Source organism: Nesoenas mayeri (genome assembly GCF_963082525.1).
Source record: "Nesoenas mayeri genome assembly, chromosome: 13".
Classification (NCBI taxonomy): Eukaryota; Metazoa; Chordata; class Aves; order Columbiformes; family Columbidae; genus Nesoenas; species Nesoenas mayeri.
Genome location: NC_137550.1, coordinates 912,062 through 932,014, shown reverse-complemented (window position 1 = coordinate 932,014; position 19,953 = coordinate 912,062). Strand labels below are relative to the sequence as shown.

Below are 19,953 nucleotides of genomic sequence, written 5' to 3'. Positions count from 1 at the left end.
GTATATTAATTTCTAATTCACTTAATCATTTTGAAGGCTCACTTCCTTCCTTTGCTCAGACCTTTTAGTACCACCAAATAAGTTGTTCATTTAAATATTTTTGTGCCAGGCATCAGCAACCTCTTCAAAAAGAATTAGATTTTGAAATTACATTCATGGAACCCAAACCAATGTTCTGAGCCAGGAAAGTAATCTCAATTAATACATCCATATTACCATAACCTATTTATTCTCCTGCCCAAACTCATTTTATTGGTTACACTTTAAAGCGGGAATTCAATAAACTGTAGCCAGGCTTTAGAGCACTTTGTCTCAGCCGTTTTTCATGTGGGCTAGAACCAGGTATATTTATTAATTATCCTGAAAACAAAAAAATTTGCAACCTAATTAGCAGCAGATACCTGTGCACCCGCAGTCTTCCAGCCAGCAGCTTTTCCTTGCCCAAAAGAAATGTAAATAAATGAAATGCAAACTTTCCACCAAAACCAGCCACTTCTAGAGCCCCAACACGATGCTGCTGAAGGAGGCATGAAGCAAAGCTGTGGTCCCTGGCTCAAGCACCAGCCAGTGTTCTCAGAGGTAGAAAACACCCGTTTCTCAAGTGCCACTTTCCAAATAAGAAGAGGACGAGGACAGAGGAGGCTGTGTCTGCAGCCCGGAGTCAGCACCCACGCTCCCACCCCGCAAAGCATCCCTGCCAGCACGTGTCTGCATCCCAAACCGTGCCGGATGGGATGTCCTGCTGACTGTCACTGGCTTGGCCCATGGGTGGCCTCACTGGCACCCTGAGGCTCCTGGGGCAGGGATGCAGTTGGGAAGGTGCACAAGAGGGATGCCGAGCAGGGTACCAAGGGCATGGGGTCACCCCACACCTGCAAGACAGGATGGACCCAGTGGCAGGACATGCAGGGCAGCTAGCTGACATCTTCCTCCGTGCAATGCACAGCTGTTGCATCAGCACTCTTAACTTGGTCAGCAGCAGGGATTAAATTTTACATATATATACACACACACATATATATATGATTTACTCTAGCTGTTGGCATACTACAAGCCTGCATGCCCAGTTTCTGTCTCTCCTTCAAGAAGTCAGCTTGGGCACAGCAAGGAACACTAAGCTTCTCTTTGTGCAAATCACGGGCACAGAAGTCTGCAAGGAAGAGAAGAAAGCCCAAAAGTCCTTTTTATTACTTAAATGCTAATCTGACTAGTAACTCCCTACATCTAATTAGATATTAATTCTCCCCTTCACAGAAACAAGCTGATTAGCAAACACCAATGTAACCCAGCATTAACCTTGCCACCACAAGAAGAAAAATGGCAGGTTCCTCTCTTACATCTTGACTGTTTGCTGGGTAAAATAAATGACCACCTTTCATTTGTATTAGAAGTTGACTTGTTCTCAAACAAAGCAAACACACAAAGGCCTCGGTTGCTTATTTTACAGCACTGTAAAAGCACGTTTTACAGCTGTGTTGCAAGCAATCTGTACTCATTAAATTATCACTCTGACAGGCTTCCTGTGAAAAGCTGTCAAACGCAAACATTTTTCACAGATGACAAATCATACTTTGCCAGTGCTCTACCAGACACTTCTATCCTGAAGGATGGTGGGCTCCTTTTTCCCTACCAGTTATCTTGTTTAAACTCCCAGAACAAGAGCTGGCCCCTCTGTCAACAAACAGGCAAAAGCACACACAACAACGGGAAGGGCTTTGCGAACCGACCCGCAGGAGCAGCATGTGGCTTAAGGGTCTCCGTAGTTCTCCTAGCTAAGAGTAGAGTGTGGAGACATGTTTGGCTTATGCAGAGAAAAATCACCCCTTTGCTCTGTTTAATCTTCACAGGCAGAGGACGGATCATCAGACAAGGCGCTGGGGCTAACGTGGTTCAGCCAGCTCTGGTCCCACCTGGTACAGAAGCAAGCCCACATTTTACTGCTTCAACCCATCTCATCTATGCCCCGCTGATGCAAAGTCATCTCATCGCTTGGGGTGATGATGCTCAGGACGAGTGCAGGGGCGAGGGTACCAGTGCTGCTGTCTGCAGAGCACAGACGAGCTGCAGAGCCGGACCAGAGCCACAAAACCTTTCCTAATGCCAAGAAGGAAGTCTGAAATTTGTCTGCATTGCAAAATAAATTCTGTGGACACTACAGACTTTGACGTCCAAAGGAAGATGACATTTCCAATGCAATTAATTTTTAGAGATAAAAAAAGGCAGTAATCTGCAGTCAGGCAATCTACAGCTATGGGCTCTGTTTATTCTTCTAACAGGTTTTAATTTCAGGGTAGAATTTCAGTGCTAAACACTTGAGGAAAACCTAAAGATGTCATGAAACAGTAAGAAAGACTGGATGCAGCTTATCTGGTATTTCTCTGCAACAGGAGTCCTGGGGCAAAAAAAGTCTCTGCTTTTGAACAAACCCTTCCATAAAAGAGCACAATGGGAAAACATAACCATAGTTACTCAGCAATTTCCTTTTTTCAGGTAATAAGATGTATTACCCATCTACAGCTTGAGGGCAGAACAGCCCTGCCAGTAACCCAGCACAGGAGAGCACCGCACCTCCCCAAGGTGCTTCCACATGACATCAGTTCTCACTGCCAGAATAACTCAAAACAATCTTTCTCCCAAATTGTGGATACATTAGGTACTTACAGAAACACAATCGCTCCACCCAATGTGAGGCACAGGGCAAATTCCACCCTCAGACAATAATATATCAATTCCCTGGATTTTCATACCTAATATTGTTTTTGATCTTGGATTCACAGGTCTCATCTGAAAATATCTTTTTTTTAAAGTAAGAAGGGATGTAACGTTTCCCCATTCCTCCTGCTAACGTTATCAGACATATTAAGAGCAGGCACAGTCCAACCTAAATCAAAGGCAGCTCCTGAAAATAAAATGAATACAAAGGGGCATGTTCCCTTTCACCCACAGGTAGATCTGCAACTGCCCTACAAATGCTGGTGACAGAAGAAGCAGCAAAACTGCCAGGCCTGAGCTGCCTCCTGCCACCGCTGCCACCGTCTGCCCCTCGGCAGGACCCAAGCACCAGCGTCCTCTGGCCCTCCAGCCGTGCCCCGGGCAGGGACTCCTCAGGGCTGAAGCCATAGCTGACCACCTTAGCAGTGCAAAGTTTTGCCTTGATGTTCCTGATCTTCAGGGATGAAATGCATTTATTTCAGAGAATAGTTTCCTGGAGAGAAGCACAGCTCCGTGGCATCCTGCTCACTCCTCTTCTAGCAACTGCAAAGAGTCAAACCATCAGCAACCCAGGGGTCAACACTAAAAAAACCACCATTTTTTTAGAGCAGAGGAAACCTTAACTGCCATGTAAAAAAAGGTAGAGAATCTTATCCAAGAGCTTGACAAGGCCATTGAGCCAACGTGCTCTCTTAGAGATGCCTTTTTGTTGGCCATGTTCAGGTGTGCTGGTGTCCTTCCAAAAGGAGACCAGAACTACCACACACCCTTCTCCCAAAAGCCACTGGACATGCTATATTTCCCATGCACAAGGTTTGCTTAGTTTAGAGCTGTGTTTTCAACTCCCCTTACTCTGTTTGAGGTTTCCAAATTGACTATGCAAACAGATACCAGGTAGACATTCAATTACTCAACACACCTTAAAAAACAAATAAAACCAGGCTCAAACACACAACATGCTGAATTTTTATGTGCACAATTAATTAGTTTCAGATAATTCGCCACCCAGCTTTTCAGGTATACTTTTAACATGTTGTCCAGGTTATGATTAATTAAGGGCCGTCTGTCTTACCGAAACCTTTAATTTGCTTGCCTGTGTAGACAATTATGCTTTCTAGTGTATACAGGAGAATACCACCACAAAGAGATTAATTATATTTTCTCATAAAGTAATTTACTCATAAAATGTCCACAACAGCAAGATGGATTCCCAGACGAGGGCTCCTGGCCGAGCCCCGAAGGCAGCGCCGGAGGGGCCAGCACCGGCCCAGCCCTTTGCAGAGGTGCATCTATGGATGCAAACTCCACCCTGCAGCTGCTCCTAACATGTGGAGCAGAATTCAGTCCAGACAGATAAAAGGAACTGGGAGGAAAAGAGACACGTTTCATAGCTCTCTTCACCTCGAAGGTGAAGCCATGCGTAGCTGTGCCACCTACTCCAAAGGAAAAAGTTGTTTTGTTTTGGTTTTTTTTCCTAAATGTGCCTCATTACTTTTAATACACCTTCACTTCCTTTATTGCATAAACCACATTTGTAATTTCCACCAGGGAAAAACAAACTGTAGCTTAACAACCTTTTTCCAGAAGTGTTGAGAAACCGATGAATACATAGTGTTAACACATTTATTGAATATGAACTCAGGAAGGGCAGGGCAAATCCACAAGCCGTTCCTCTGTCCTGTTTTCAAACATGTGTTAGCACTTACCGACATGGGAAGAACTATTCCACGGAGTGTGAAGTAGTACAGGCTCAAATCACACCAGTGTCACAGCAACGGCCCCAACACATGAGCCTTGGACAGCTGGGAGGCACATCATCATCTCCCCAAACTTCGCTTGATTAGCGAAAGGCTTCAAGACAATAACAACTGGTCTGCAGCCTCACAGGAGAAAAAACAACCACCAAAAAAACGGATTCCTAGAACTTCTTGTTTCTTGAGGGCGCAAAAACATAATCCTCATCTGCACCCTGGGGCTGGCAGGAGCCCAGAAGAGCAGGGAAGAAGCTAAAACACAGCATGATACCACTGCCATCTCACGGAGACCCAGCTCGTTAAAGGAATAAGAAGCAATGAAGGAGGAGGGGGATAGAAACAGGATGGAGAATGCCACCTGTGGTTCAAGAATCACACAGCAGCACATCACATCCTGCTGCATCTAGCAGCCATCCCACGAATTAGGAAAGCGGCAACCGCAGAAATGCCCTTGGTCCATCCCGCTCTGCCGTTTCCCATGCAGGAGGATGAGTCCAGACTTTGCAGACTCCTCATTCCCGCTCTCAGGGACTGTCACTGCTCACACGTCCCGTTCTGGGTCGGCTATAGTGGGTTTCTCCCTGCTGCACCCAAGCCGCCATCTCCTCAAGCAGCAGGTCCTTCATCCCCAGTGCTTCCATCCTCCTCCTCGTGACCATGACTCAACGGCCATGCTCCCCAGCACACCTCCCTTGCTGCTGCTTCTTTTCCCTCCATTTGCTTGCTCTTCCCTCCACTCTCCACCCCATCTAGTTTTCACCGCACTCATTCTTCAACCTCAGCCGGCCTTTCAAACACAACTACAATTTCCCAGCTGCTTTAGCCTGCTGATTGAGGTCAGTTTGGTACCAACACACCAACTTTCCACCCTGAAACAGCAAATGTCACCCACAAAATCTGAAAGCAAGTTCCTTCAAGTTGCCTCCTCCACAGCCCCGTTCAGTGGAGCTTTCTGGGACACTGGCTAAGGTATTTCACACATACATCTTTTCCAAGCCTCCCTTCCTACAACAGCTGTTGCAGAGCTTGAGGAGGACTCGTGAGGCTGAATGGTGGGGGTGGCTATATTGTTCCTATTACCTCAGTTCCCCTCATCTCATTATGTTTGCACTGAGAGCTCTTCCAGCAAGGGCCACCTCTCTTATTTGTTCATCCAGCATGCAAACAGCTGGACTCTAAGACATTACAGTACATTTAACACTTATAGCTCCAGCTCTGCACTAGTGCAATATCACACTCCCAAGCCCTTCGTGGGACCCCAAAACACCACCAACAAAAAGGGCATCCAGAGGAGCAGTTCCCAAGACCCTCCAATGGGAGCCCATGCATAGGCTAGGTGGCTTCTTTGTGCAGGAAGGAGGAAGAGAGAGTTAATTTTAAACAGACAAACAATAGCTCATTGACTGGCTGACAGCAATTAGTAACCAGAGAGCACCCGGCACGTTTCCTGTAGCCAAGTATAAGGCGTGCTGCCCACATCTTCGCTTTGGGAAAAAACCCAAAATGGCAAAAACAGTTTGCTTGTGATCTTAACAGCAGAACTACTTGGACATGAGATGCAGAAGACTGACTGATCCCTCCAAGCCCATACGCAAAGTGGTTTTGCCCGTTACTGAAGCCTTTGCTCAATTACAAAATCTAGTCTCTCTTCCTCCCCACCCCAACCTACAGGACAGGAGCCTTCCCCCACTTTGAGATCTCCTCCTTCTGGGATGACTTGACAACAGGATCTTTCTGAGGCTCCCAAAACAGAGGTCTGGTCCCCCATTGTCAGAAAACCATCACCTTTCTCAACAAACAACACTAAAACCAAAGCGGTTCATGCACCCCCTTAAAAATCTCCAGATGGAGAAGAGCCAGTTAAAAGAAAAATAAAGTAAACAAACTTCCAGTGTACAGACAGCAGACAATTTGTTTGATTATTGCTGCAGCAAGTGGGAAAGCAAAAACAAAAGCCTACAAGTGGGATTTCCTAACAGAAGTGTGTTGGTGGTTGCTCCCTCCTGCTTCTCATAAATCACTCCTTCGTCAACCCAGGCAAGAACAGGTCTGAAACTAAGTCTAAAGGACTGGCTCTCAGCAACTGCTTATACTGTAAAATTGGAGGGACCTTCCCACTGTTTTCTGCCCTGGTTGATATAAGGTTTGGTATAAGGTTGAAGAGGGAAGAACAAGGCTGCGCCTTCATCTAGACACGAGTGGCAGCAGACAGACAAAACCACTGTATTATTTGTATGTTAACGATGCAGTCATCATCAGCTCACTCACTGGAGGATGGGTTGTAATGGTAGAGCTCTCTCCATTGCACAGATTTATTCAGATGCACAAATACCACATGACTCTGGCCCGGCAAGCATCGAAGGTCCAACCAGGTCTCTACTCTCAGCACTCCTGCTGTGTCACAACACCCAGAACTCCAGCAGACAGGACTCACCCCATGGTCCTGGGTGCCTGGGGACCCTGGCACACAAGAAGGATGAAGCCCTAGGACTCTGCTCCTGCAGGCAGCTTCCAATAAAAGAGTAAATGTGAAATGAAGGTCCCCAAAGGGCAGTTATTTCCGTAAGGCAGAGCATCCCCATGGTCTGCCAGGTTCTAACTATAGGAGCGGTGGGCTGGGCACCTGCGGGGCTCATCTTTCACCGTTTGCCTCCACACAGCCCAGAGCAGCGGAGAGCACAAAAAGCTTTCCCTTGTCCCTCCTGCGTCATTCCTAGTTATTACTATTTCTCAGCCACGCATCCCCCTGTCCCAGCACACATCCCTGCTAACTCCTAGCTGGAGACAGCAGCTGGAAGGCAAGGGGTATCCAAACAACAAAATCTAAATTCAGAAATGAAAGAGATTACAGGGGGAGGTTTCCTCAGTTTCAGCAGTTTGGAAGGTATTTGGCCAATGTCCCCCCAGACTAGACACTCAAACTCAGCCACAACCCAATGACTGGAAGTTATTCATGCATCCAGGTCTCAGGGACCCTTGGCCACCTCCAGCTGCTCTGAGTTCAGTTTCTTTCCACTCATTGTCCCAAAAGGGTTTTGTTTTACACTTCTGTATTTGTTTTATCTTAAACACTAACGGACATCTCAGGGGGAACAGACCAGAGATGGGACTCTAACATTTAATAGCTTCCCAGATGCTGGTTCAGGCTATACCACGTTGTAAAAATCCTTCTGTCTCTTGGGCACTGGGAACACCAAACCTCCTCCCAGCCCAGCCTGGGGACAGACCATCTCATGTTCACCTCCATCCAGAGGGTGCAGAAGAAAGGGACAAGACATGGTTTAAGTGCAACAGCAAAAGTGCTTGTTAAATGCAGGGGCAGGAGAAGAAACAGTCACTTGTTGGACTCAGCCCCACAGGGCAGAAGCTCAGCAGCCTCTAAATAAGAAAAAACTAAGAACATCCTATCTAGGAAGCAACACAACAGCGGAAATGCTGAAGAAGAGTTATGAGCTATGTCCCGTCCCTGCTCTAATTCCTCAGAACAGCTGAGCAATTTCCCCAAAGCACTGCTTGGCTAGTACAGACCCTGGCGTGGAAAAACTTCAGCCAAAAAGGTCAAAAGAGGTGAAAGCTGGAGTTTAATAAATGGGACCAACCATTTATGCAGTGTTAATGTCACCATAAATCCTATTACTGTTATTCATTGCTTGCAGAGGGAAGGCAAGGGCACTAACTAGTGAAGATGAGACAAGGCAAAAGTAGATTTTAAACACTCCACTCCCTGACTGCTGTAGCTGCTTCTGTGGCATGAGATGTCCTCACAGTCACACACCTTTGTGGTTTTCCCATGGCTGTCATTATCATGGAGGGAGATGCTTACATGGCTAGAGAATCCCATTCACTAATTTCTCAATAAACATGCAATCTGAGAACATGTATGCCAGAAAAAAACAGCAAATCTTCACCTCTTAAAACATCTAGCAATGGGGTATCCAACAAGTCCCAAGGTATTTTTTATTTTATTTAAAAAGCATTTCCCTTACTGCTGAAAAGATACATCTCATTGCCACACTGGGATTGGGCTAGTGGTTTAAATCACAACAGGAGAGACCCCCAGGAGCACACATAGCTGTACCATAAGCAAATGTTTAGACAGGATATCAAAAAGACAGGACTCTCAAGCTCTAGTCTTCCCCCAGAGTCTGCAAACCAAACGTGCACAGGAGGATCTGACACGGTCACGTTATGCATTAGGAGCCCAAATGACTTCTGGCCAGCCCTTTGGGGACAGATAATCAGCAGCTTGTTCCATGCTCCCGATTAAGAGGAGATAATCCATTTCTGTACGGCTTTGGTGTCGGATCAGAGCAATTCTGGCAACAGTTCCGACAGCACACAGCATTCCAGCAACAGCTGATGCAAAAGCCACGGGGCATCCCAGCATCCATCCAAGGGATGTGCCACCACTTCTACTGTCCTTTTGCAGCAGCAACTGCTGCAAAGGTCAAGCACATAACAGAGGCAGCACTGGTCCGCCTCTCCTCTGGGACCTCCTGAATGTCAAGGCTGAGAGATTAGCAGCCAGAGAACACGCGACAAAGATTCTGAAAGAGCTGGAGGACACAGTTTGCTCCTTGAGCTGCACCCTGGAGGGGCTGTTCGCAGCACAGGGATGTGTCAGCCTGCAAGAGGAGCATTCGCTTGCCTTGCTGGGAGACCAGTTAAGTGAAGTGAATTCAGTTTCTGCAATAACTCTACTCAGTCCTTCTACACAGCTGTAGCACAGAGCATTTCTCCTTAAACAGAGGAAGGTGCGCAGCTCATTTTGTGTCTGCTTTATTTTCATCTGAACAGATTTAGCTACGAGCAATGAGGAAGCTCTACAGAGCTGCAAATGCTAAAATCAGAGCATGGACCCACGCAAAGAAAGAGCTCTGGAAGGAATCACACGCTTTTCAAACATGGGTCTTGATCATCTCCCTTTCCTCATGGCTGGGCACATTACACCCAAAAAAAGGGGGAACAATTACATTGGACAAGGAAAACTCAAAGCTGCATGGCAGAACAGACCACAGCCAACCCAGTGACCAAGCACCAGGACTGAAGGAAGGAAATAACCACACTACAAATCAGCCTGTCAGTCAGTAGGAGGCTCTTAGAAACAAACCAACACAACTATCAGGCATGGCGCTCCAAAATGTTTGCAGGAGGGTCTGAAAACCTCAGAGAGGAGACTCCCCAGCCTGCCCCAGCCACAGCAAGAGTGCTGCTGAGAGGGGTGTCACCAGGTGATGGGGCTGGAAGGAAAGAGGCATCACGATTAAAAGTCTTCCAAGAGGTAAATGATGCAGGATGGTAATGAGTTAATCTCTGCTTCCACCCCAGGTAAGATTAAAAAAAAAAAAAAAAAAACACCAAACCAAAACAAACAAACAAACAAAAAAAGCCACCCTACATCAGCTTTGTCTGCAGCAAATGAAGATTGAGATTTGATATTCACAAATGTTCAAAGACGTGGCCATTAGGCTTTGCTGAGGAGGTTGCTAATTCTCCTTCATTAGTTTCGTACAGGGCAGAGAAACACCCCTCAGGGATAGGCTGGGCACAGCAAACCCAGCTTCCAGCAACAGGATCACCCCATCCCCTTCCAGATTTGCCTGTCCAGGACTCCCAGGGCTAGGATCAGGATGAGACCAGCACAGGGCACACTGCGAGGGGCTGATGGGAAAACCACACAGCGCAAACAAAACAGCTCCTACAGAGCTTCCTGTAAAAGCTCACCCATTTTGAAGCTTTGTGCTTTTGACAGATATCCAGCTCAGCTTAGCTTAATATCCCCTGCCATCGTGCAGCCCTGCAGCCATCTCTCATCCCACGAACGGGCAGACACGCCTTGCAATACGTCTGCACCGCGTCAGGGAATACAGCGAACCGTGCATGCTCTTTGTTTTCAATGCAGCATTTCAAACAGCCTCGTCGTTCATCTAAGGTGAAGTTCCTCTGGTCTCTTTGAAAGAGCTTATCTATGGGCTGGATTTCATTAAGTGTCTTGTTCTGCATTTAATAAGCTTGCAAGTCTAGACACTTTGGTTCTCTCTCTATTACCCCTTGGTGTACCAGCAGGTAGAGACAACAGAGGTTAAGAGGGAAATATTTAGCTAGTTGATTTAGATGCTATCAAGATGATTACGTAATTCCACTTTGACTCACTGCAATTTCATACCCAGGGACTTTTTTGCTCACCTGAGTGCCAATACCTCTTGAAAGAAAGGGGCTATTACCTGTTACAGTAAAGTAGAGGAAGTTCCTGGGAGGTTCAACACACAGACTTCAGGATATTAGTAGAAAACCCACGTTGAATCAGTGACCAAACAGAGGAGAAAAAGGCCTAGAGGAGCTGTGCAGTGGAATTGCTCTCTGCTACCAGGTGGTGATGATGATGATGTACAAGCAGAACAAAAGCCTCAACAAGCCAGTCCACTTTCCTCTTCAGTTATTTCCACGTGCATGTGGGTGTCACCTCGCTTCCCCAGCCAACAGGGACAACCCAGGCAGGAACCTGATGCCCAGGCACAGGGGCTGCAGTGACCGGGAGCACCGAGTGCCTGCAGACCCCATGGGATCTGCCACAGCCAGGAGCTCAGCAGCACAACCAAGAGATGCTGCTCAGACCTCAGATGGGTGCTGTGCCCCATGCTGTGGCATCGACTCCCCTTGTTTGCAAGAGAGATGTACCAAAGCATTCTCAACGGAGCGGTGGGCAACGCTGGAAGGGTGTGAGTCAGACACCTCTGGGAATTCCTTCCTGCAACTCCCATGAGCCCAGTGTGGCCTATGGAGGTGCAGGCTGACAAAACACCACTGCAGATCCAAAGGCAACACCAAGACCAGTCATTTGCTTATCAGTCAGCAGTTAGAGTCTCTCGAGCGATGGCAATTCAGCAGAGACTCTGTTCATTTTGCTCCTGCCCTTGCATCACACTTGAACCCTCGGCCTCGGAACAGAACCAGCTCTGTATTTATCTGCCGCTCTAGTTAGTCCTAAAGGCTAAGTGAGATGGATACAAATCCTGTCTGTTCGCAACGTACTGGGAAAGATCAGGAATTTTGTTGATCGGGCCCACAAGATGTCCATGTTACAATTACACGCACTGCAGAGATGTACCAACAAAACTAACTGCAATCTTACATTAAGAGCAAAACGTTTTTTTGACAAGATTAATCAGAAAGAAAGATCTCTCTCTTTGGGAAAAAAGCAGCCATAATCAGCAAATGTTTCTCTCTCACGGGATTGCAAGACAAGCCAGGAGTCATGAACTTCCCCAGCAAAGGGGGAGGCAGAGTAGTACAACTTCATAGAGAACAACAGGATGGGGATTTTTTACATTTTATCCCAAGAAGAGAAAGTTCAAGGTCTCTGCACTTACCATCAAACTTCTTGTATCGGGAACTAAACATGGTTTGTAAGTGATTGCTAAGCTCTACGACAGCATTTCTGAAGTCGTGTTTACTTTGCTGACCGTACTTCTCCTCCATTTCTTGAGAGCAGCATGTGTAGCCTTGTGAGCAGACTTTCAAGTGGTCACCTGAAAAGCAGAGAAGAAAATATCCCAAGTTAAAAGGATTCTCTATGCAAGGGCAAAGACGCTGGCTTGCAAGGACCTGCAGCATCATCTCCCAAGGAGACCCTCCCTCGCTGCAAATTCAGGACCAGTATCTGGCCTAACAAAACCTGATTCTATAGAGGAACTCTAGAGCAACACATGTGAACACCCTGCCTTGCCCTTCTGCAAGAACATTAAAAAGTGTCTTATTTATTCACTTAATAAATGGAATAAACAGATACTCATCTTGCACAGCGTAATTTGAAGAACCAGCAGATTGACCTGTACATACTATGTTATCTTCCACAAAGATTTTGCTGAGAATTTTAATTACTTCTAATTCATTCAGTTAATACACAACACAGTATCAATGGCAATGGTTCTTTTGGTACAGATAAATCCTTTCTTCTTCACCACCTCACCTCCAGTTATTACAGGAGAAATAATCTCTCTCGGAAGCACATTATCACAGATATTAAAATCTATTTGTTCTATGCAAGAGCTCACGAAAAAGCTCTGTATTTACCAACTCCTCATTTTACAGTTTTCTGACATAATCCTGGGAAAAATTCAGTGTTTGTTTTTGGAGAATTCAAACAGATTTTTCTTCCTTCACTCTGAAAGAAAACTCTCTCCTAAAAGTCACCTGGCTCAATCTAGCTTGGTCAGAGCAACCAAAGTGCTTCAGTATCTACCATAGCTGCATTTCAGAATTTCACAGACAATCTCGACACAGGACCTGACCCCATATAATCTGCTTTGAGAGCATCTCATTGCAATGTAGGATGAAGCTGACCTTGTCTAGCACCACCAGTGAAATGCTGCTGGTGAGTTTTGTGGCCCAAGACAAATTATTTTCATAGGAACCCTCAGCCCCAGCTTCTACGACAGGTCCCACAATGCAGCACCATCACAGGCAGGTTTGTTGATGCTAAAGCTGTTCAAACTTGAGCAAACTGTGCAAATCCTTGTCAATGCTGAAGATGTGATCAAAACAAGCAGTTAATGATGAGAAAATCATCCTTTCAAGTCAGGTGGTATTTCAAAAGACAGAGTCTACCTGTAAGCTGCTGCGTTCTATTTCACGCCCCATTGCCAAACCTTATCCTTCATCCCAAGGAAGCAGATGGAGCAGCAAAGGCTCTTCCCTACGTGCTCACACCCTGGAAGCAACCAACAACCTCCAACCAGAGGTTCAGAGACTCAGCGACTCACATCAAGAGCTACAAAGGACTTGTCAGCCCCCCTCTTCACAACAGGCCGGGAACCATGCACTTACTGAAGAGCCATCCTACCTGCTGGAGCATCAAACGCAGTCTAGAGAAAAAGCAGGTTTGGCATGGTGCAAAACATAGCCTGCCTGTGACTAATGCAAGCAGTTGCTGCTCTGCCTGCCTTGTGTAATATCTCATAACAACATCATTTGCCCAGCTATTGAACCTTTGCATCATTTTCTCACCCAGAAATGTTAGTATCTCTCCTTTCAGACACTGAAAAACCATTAAAAAATATATTATTATATATAGATAAATATTTATATAAATAATTCCCAAGAACCCCCCCTCCTAAATCTACTTTCCATTTTGCACTACAGGGTTTGTTTTCCCTGGCATTAGAGAGAGACCTTGACCGACAGATAATGCTGCCACAGCTAATTTATTGCACAAGACCATCCGCTGCTTTAGAGTTACAGAAAGCTCAAAGTCTGTTATGGGAAGCAGCACAGCTTAGGCACAGCCTTCGGAAAACACTGCAAAATCTTGCTGTCTCCTTACAGATACATTTTTCTTCCATGGAGCCTGTTTCTTCGCATCTCAGAGAAGGAGCATTAAGGGGTGCAAGCACTGAAGGATGCAGCTCCATTTAGCTTGATAAGTCATTTAAAAGACAGAAATAGGCATTTTTGCATCCTGCCCACCAAACCCATCCTGGAGCACACCTGAGGACTCCTCTATGAGCCTGCCTTACCAGCAAGCATCAAAAAAAGAAAGTGTCCGAGTGCTACCGCTCTGTTTCACTTTGAATCTCTTTGCTCTGCTTCCAATACAGGACTAAGGCTCTTTGACACAACATGAAACAAGCAGCAGCGAAATGATAATTACAGCTAGAGCGACAGTTTTGTGGCATCAAAACAATTTCAAAAGTCTTGAAGCAGTTGTGTTTTTCTCAAAATTTCTTATGGAGCAGGAGTATGTTAGAAATATTTTACCTCAGATGCACTTCATTATTTCAGTACCATTTTCCATGACGTATGCCTGTGTTTGGTGGTTATAACACACATACTCACCATTCTTCTGTGTTGGAGGGGTAAAACTCTACCTTACTTGGCAAATTCAAACCTACTGATAGTGGGATTTCTTTCCCTAGTTATACTTTGAAGATGCTCCTGAAATTGTCCACAGATGCCCTTGGAATCCTAAAACGGTGCTTTTAACAACTCCTACAATTTATTTACCATAAAAAAATAAAAGCCCAATGTATTTCACAAAAACAAGTAATATTTTTTGTATCTATTTATACTTGTAAACTAAAGTTACCACCCCCCTAACATTACACAGTAAAATCATTTTTCTTTGATTCCCCTCATCCCAGATTTGCACAGTGCCGCCTTGGGACACACATGCAAAGCCGAGCAAGGAGAACACTACTGATAGTAAATCAAGCTTGAACAGATCCCAGTTGGTTGATTATTAAGAAATTACGCTCCAAAATGCAACTCAGACATTCAAAAATGAATGACCAAGCAATCTAATTATGGAAGATATTTCTCAGTCATGTCAGTACTATGTGGTCTTGGCCTGTGATCAAGAATTAGCTCTGTCTGGGGCTGAGGACCTCTGGCTACTCAGTCCCAATCGTAGAAGGATGCACTGTATTACCCGGCATTAAAAAAAACACAAAACAAAAAAACCACAACCACCAAACAAACAAAACCAATCACCAAATAAAAAGGTTTAGGGCTGTGAGCTGCCTTTCTTGCAGTTTTCTTACACCACAGTAGGAGATACCAATAGAAAGTCACTGGAAGACACTGTGGGCCCCTGTTTCCCCATGAGGAAAGTTGTCCTTAACACTTCCACATCCCTGAGAGTATATCCTCACTTGAGCAAAGCAACAGGCACTGACACAGTTACCAAGAAATCTCATGTTTAGCTTTCATGTTCAGTCAGCTGGCAGAGCTGATCCGTTCAGTATCCATCCATGGGACTCATCCCACCCCTGAATTTGCAGGAGGAACAACGCAACATGCCAGCATCCCACTGCCTGCTTGGGTGGTGGATCCATCACAGGGCTCTTCAGTATGCGGCTGCCGTGTTGGAAACTGCTTACACCTCCACAGACAGACCCCAAAGCATAGCGTTATCGGACAACAGCTTCAAAACACAACAGTGGTACAACCATGGTGTGCAGGGGGATAAAGATGGTGAAGCTTGGAAAGCAGGCACTGCCAGCTGTCCATTTGAGCATGGACCAGTTACACACACAGAAAACACCGACCTAGAGACAAGACCAAAGACAACACTCTTCATCTTTCCAGCTGGCAGTGAACTCCTCTAAGGAAAACGAGTGAAAAGCGTAAGTATTTAGGCACACTTAAACATAGATCTAATGTTTATGTATGTTATGCAAAGAACACTCATGGTGTGCACCCGCTGTAGAGGACACATTCGGCAATAATTATTTCACAAGCTAAAACTCATCAAACAATGCCCATACAAGGCAACTCTTCATCTACTGTTGAGCGTTAAAGACTCAGCAGCTTTTGTAATTTATCACCATGTGAGCAGAGCAAAAAAAAAAATAGAACTCTGCCACAGCTTCCTTTCAAGTTAGGTTTTTTATTGAATTGTTTGGCAGAGCATGCAATCATCACGTTGGGAGCTGCATGGCAAAAAGAGCTTAAGTGGCACAGAAAGACTCCAAATATCTACCACATATGCACACCATTGCTGCAGCTAGTCCTGGATTTGCAGCAGATCTTTCCCATGGTTCGTTGCAGCAAGACTTTATTTTATATTACATATGGATGTAGAGAGATAAATAAGGGACAAAATTACAAAAGAAGCTTGCTCTTTGGCTAGTTAACAGCACACCTCTGGGGAACGGAGGAGGTGGTTTAAAGATAGAAATGCAATGGTACACGATGTTACCATCTGTACATCCAAGGAAATGTGCTCAGAAAGGTAATCTTGCAAACTTATGATTTAAGCCATTACAGAAACACCACATTTAGCAGACTCTGGGCACACAGAGTTTCTTCCAAATCAAGTACCTATTTTGCAATGTGTTGGAAAACAAGTTTTCATCAAATGAGTAAGTGTGCAGCACAAACTAGGGAGCTCCATGATCCTGACAAGCAGTTCCCTTCACCAAACAGTTTTCCAAGACCTTCTCAATATGTTGTTTCTAGATGTCTAACATGCCTTCCCAGCCTGCTTCTCCTCACCTGGACCAAGTTCATACCTCGAGCTGCAGAATTAGCTGAACTTTCAGGAGTGGTTTGCTAGGCGGAGAGGGGGGCGGGGTGGTAATTCCTTTAAGACACTCCCGCACACAGTCCAGCCCTTCCTTGCAGCTTGGTGAGCCAGCCAAAAGCAGTTTATGGTCTGAGATGTTACTGTTGGACTTTGCTCCCACATGAGAAAACAGGCTGGGGTAAGCTGGGCTGGTGAAGAACGGGAGGGTGAGCGGGGGCCACCATTTCAGCCTCGCGCTCTGCTCTGCCTCTTCCCTCCAGCACACATTGGCTTGTGTCATCTTTAAAAGAGCTTTATGACTTCCTCTGAACCAACTACCAAAGGAATCCTGGACTGTAATGCTGGGCTCTAATCCGATTTCACACTAGACTTGCCTTCTAATTATCACAGAATATTAGGCTTCCACCCATCATATATAATTGACATGCTACCGAGGCTTTACAAAACCCCCAACAAAGATGACAAGAAACACTAGCATCACTCTTGAGCACAGCTCCGCTGCTCCGGCCCCACGTTAATAAGGGGTGAGAAGAAGAAAGAAAAGCACGAGTTTGTGATCGACTCCGGTGGAGTCATTGAGACAGACAAGGCTGCCAAATCATCCACCCAATCGGATCACCTTTAATTGTACCCAAAAATACCCAAACCTGCTGTTTTCCTGGCTACAAAGAGCTGGGGATGCTCAGCACCCACAGGAATGGCCCATGAGCTCTCGCTCTAACCCATCTGCAACCGTGTTGCCTTAACCCCTACAGGCTCTTGTCACAACCCACAGCCACAACAGTCCCTGTACCCCAAGGCAAGGCTGGGTCACTCTCAGCGCTGCTCATACTGCTTTTAGATATTCGCTAATGAAAAGCACTACAGAAATGCAGATATGCATCTTGGCATATAAATATTCCCAGGTGAAATGACACTAAGCCGCAAACACCAAAGTGAGGGGAAAAAAGTGACCTTACTGCCTCTCCCCAGGCTGTCCTACACACACACTGCTAAAACACATGGTTTTTGCTGGGCGTAAGGGGCAAACTTGAATTCTCAGTTGATGGCTCTTATCAGAGAGCTTCTTTTTCACCAAGCTGTCAGTCCTCCCTGCTTGCTTTTAAAGGGGTGCTGCTGTGGCACTTGTGTTTATTTTACTGGGGAGATGGTGACGTGCCAGGAAGGAAGATGTGCAAAACAGCCTTGATGTCCTGCTAATGGAGGTGATGCCCCCACCAAGGGCAGAGAAGTTTCTAAGCTCGCATCCTGCGAACGATCCAGCACTGCTGGTACCCTCTGGTCAGAGCAGCTCAGAGCGAGTTGGGACATTCAGAGCTGTACCTCCTCCGATGATCCCAGCCCAAACCACTATTTCAACTGCACGCTTCCAGAAGTGCTTTGTGCAGCCTCCTCCCTACATCTACCACCAGACACAAGATTACACACCCCATTTCCAATATGAACCGTTTCCCATTCTGAAGGCCACCATCATGCAACCAGAGTCAGCTTCCCTTTCTTTCTCTCCTCAAACACTTGCAACTCCCCTTGGGATCTGAAACCCGAAAAGCACCAGAAGAGAGCGCGAGCACCCCGCGTACCCGAACCCAGGTCCTCACTGTGGAGATTGGCAACCAGCATCATCTTCCAGCCACAGAAGCCCTGGTCCTGGATTCAACCATAACAGATGCACGTCCCCACCTGCACCCCTTTTTTCCAGCCCCCCAGGTGGTTTTAGCCCAGAAGACAACCTCACTCGCAGTCAGCTTCCAAAGCTGACTGGTGGGATTATGGAAGTACCGCAATTTGGCAGCATGTGCCAGCATGCAGCATATTTAACACCCCATTCAATTAGCAACCATTTTATATAAATGGTTTATTTGCCTTATTAATGTTGAAGCCACTTGCTTCCCCTGTGCTTCCACTTAGGTTATTAATCAATGTGCGTTTCAGTTTTTCGCTGATGACTCTAACGGTACAGAAAATTCCCCAGACTCACAGAGAAAGCTTATAATACTGATTTTTTTTTCTTTTTGCAAACTTGTCAAGCAGTCAAAATACACTCTTTGATACACACACCAAAGCCCTTTCACCTATGCTTAACAACAGTGAACTATTTTCAGTCGAGCTTTACTGCATCTGTTAACTCAGCTGCTAATCCATCTTGCAGGCGCGGGGAACGCCAGCGCACACAATACCTCAGTGACATACCTCCCTTCAACACAACAAATAATCCTAATTATTTCCATAGCGCGTACCTACAGTTACTTAAAATACCATACACAACCAAGGTCTGTCTGGCTTCTACTTTTCCATTTTGCTTTGTTGACAGCTCCAGGTTCCCAAATTTAGTGCCAAGAGGGTCAGGGCCCGAAGGGAACAAGAGAGATTTATATCCATGTGTGTACATTAAGCCAAACGCACATTAGGAACCTTAATTTTCTACTGGAAAGAGCAACTTAGGACACAAAAAGAGCTCTTGCCTTCCACTCGTCCAAGTCACTACCACAAAGCTCCTCTTTGGGCTCATGATGGAGCCAGGTCCTTGAAGGACCGAGTCTGGGCAAACGGTCCATTGAGGCCAACTAGAGTGATTTTGGGACATCCCTCCAGGGCAGGGGCAGATCAGGAGAGCACTTCCCACACTCCTAACACAGCTCTTGAGCCCCAAAGAGAAGACAAAGACCTCCTTCCCCTCTGCAGAGCACCCTGGACAAGTATCACCAGTCAACCCAGGTCCCCTCCTGCCCAGTTCTCATGTTGAGGTTGGGCAAGGGAGAGGTTCAGGTGGACATCCCCAAGAACCAAACCTCAAAACTCTCTAGAGCACATCTGAGCCCAGGACTATGTCCTTTGCAGGTGACGTCCAAGCGAGAAGTAGGCAGGATCTCACCTCCAGCAGGGTTTTAAGAGTCCGTTTAAAGTTAAAACCTACTCACTTGAGGGAAAAAATACCATCGCTGTTTCATTTCCACAGTGCAACCAACAATTTCCTTCCCAACAGGGTGGCCCAAATACTGTGAGTTTTTACACCCTGGAAAAATACGTCATGATAGAGCATGCTTTCATTCCAACAAACAGGATATTGAGTCAATTAGTGGCACACCAAACACAAACCAGACAGATGAAGATAATGCATTTCTACAAACATCAAAAGAGAAAGAAACCACACAAAGACCTGAATATACAAATAAGGCAAGGAAAAAAAATACTACATAATTAAACTTATTATTTAAGCAAGCCTGGAAAGTAAAATAGCTCTGGCTAACAAGAGGATTCTCCCTGGCTCTAGCTAAGATAACAACCTTCAATGAAAACCAAGAGTTGTTTCTTAATTAAAAAAACAAAACCAAAAAACCCTACTTGACATTGCTGAGTGAGAACTTGGGAAATGCAAATTCTCCTTATTACCACTGAATTCTTTAGGCGTGAAAGAGTTTTCATAACATGTCTCTGCTTACCTGCCTTAAATGGGAGGTGTTA

At 45.7% G+C, this 19,953-nt stretch overlaps 1 protein-coding gene across 1 annotated transcript in view; it reads right to left on the bottom strand.

Annotated features, from left to right (window-relative positions):
- Positions 1-19,953, bottom strand: part of GPC4 (glypican 4) — a gene marked incomplete at both ends in the record, with an annotated part of 65,287 nt that overhangs the window by 22,848 nt on the left and 22,486 nt on the right. Inside the window, 1 exon segment of the mRNA XM_080352439.1 lies at positions 11,837-11,995. Coding sequence (XP_080208565.1) covers positions 11,837-11,995 — 159 coding nt within the window.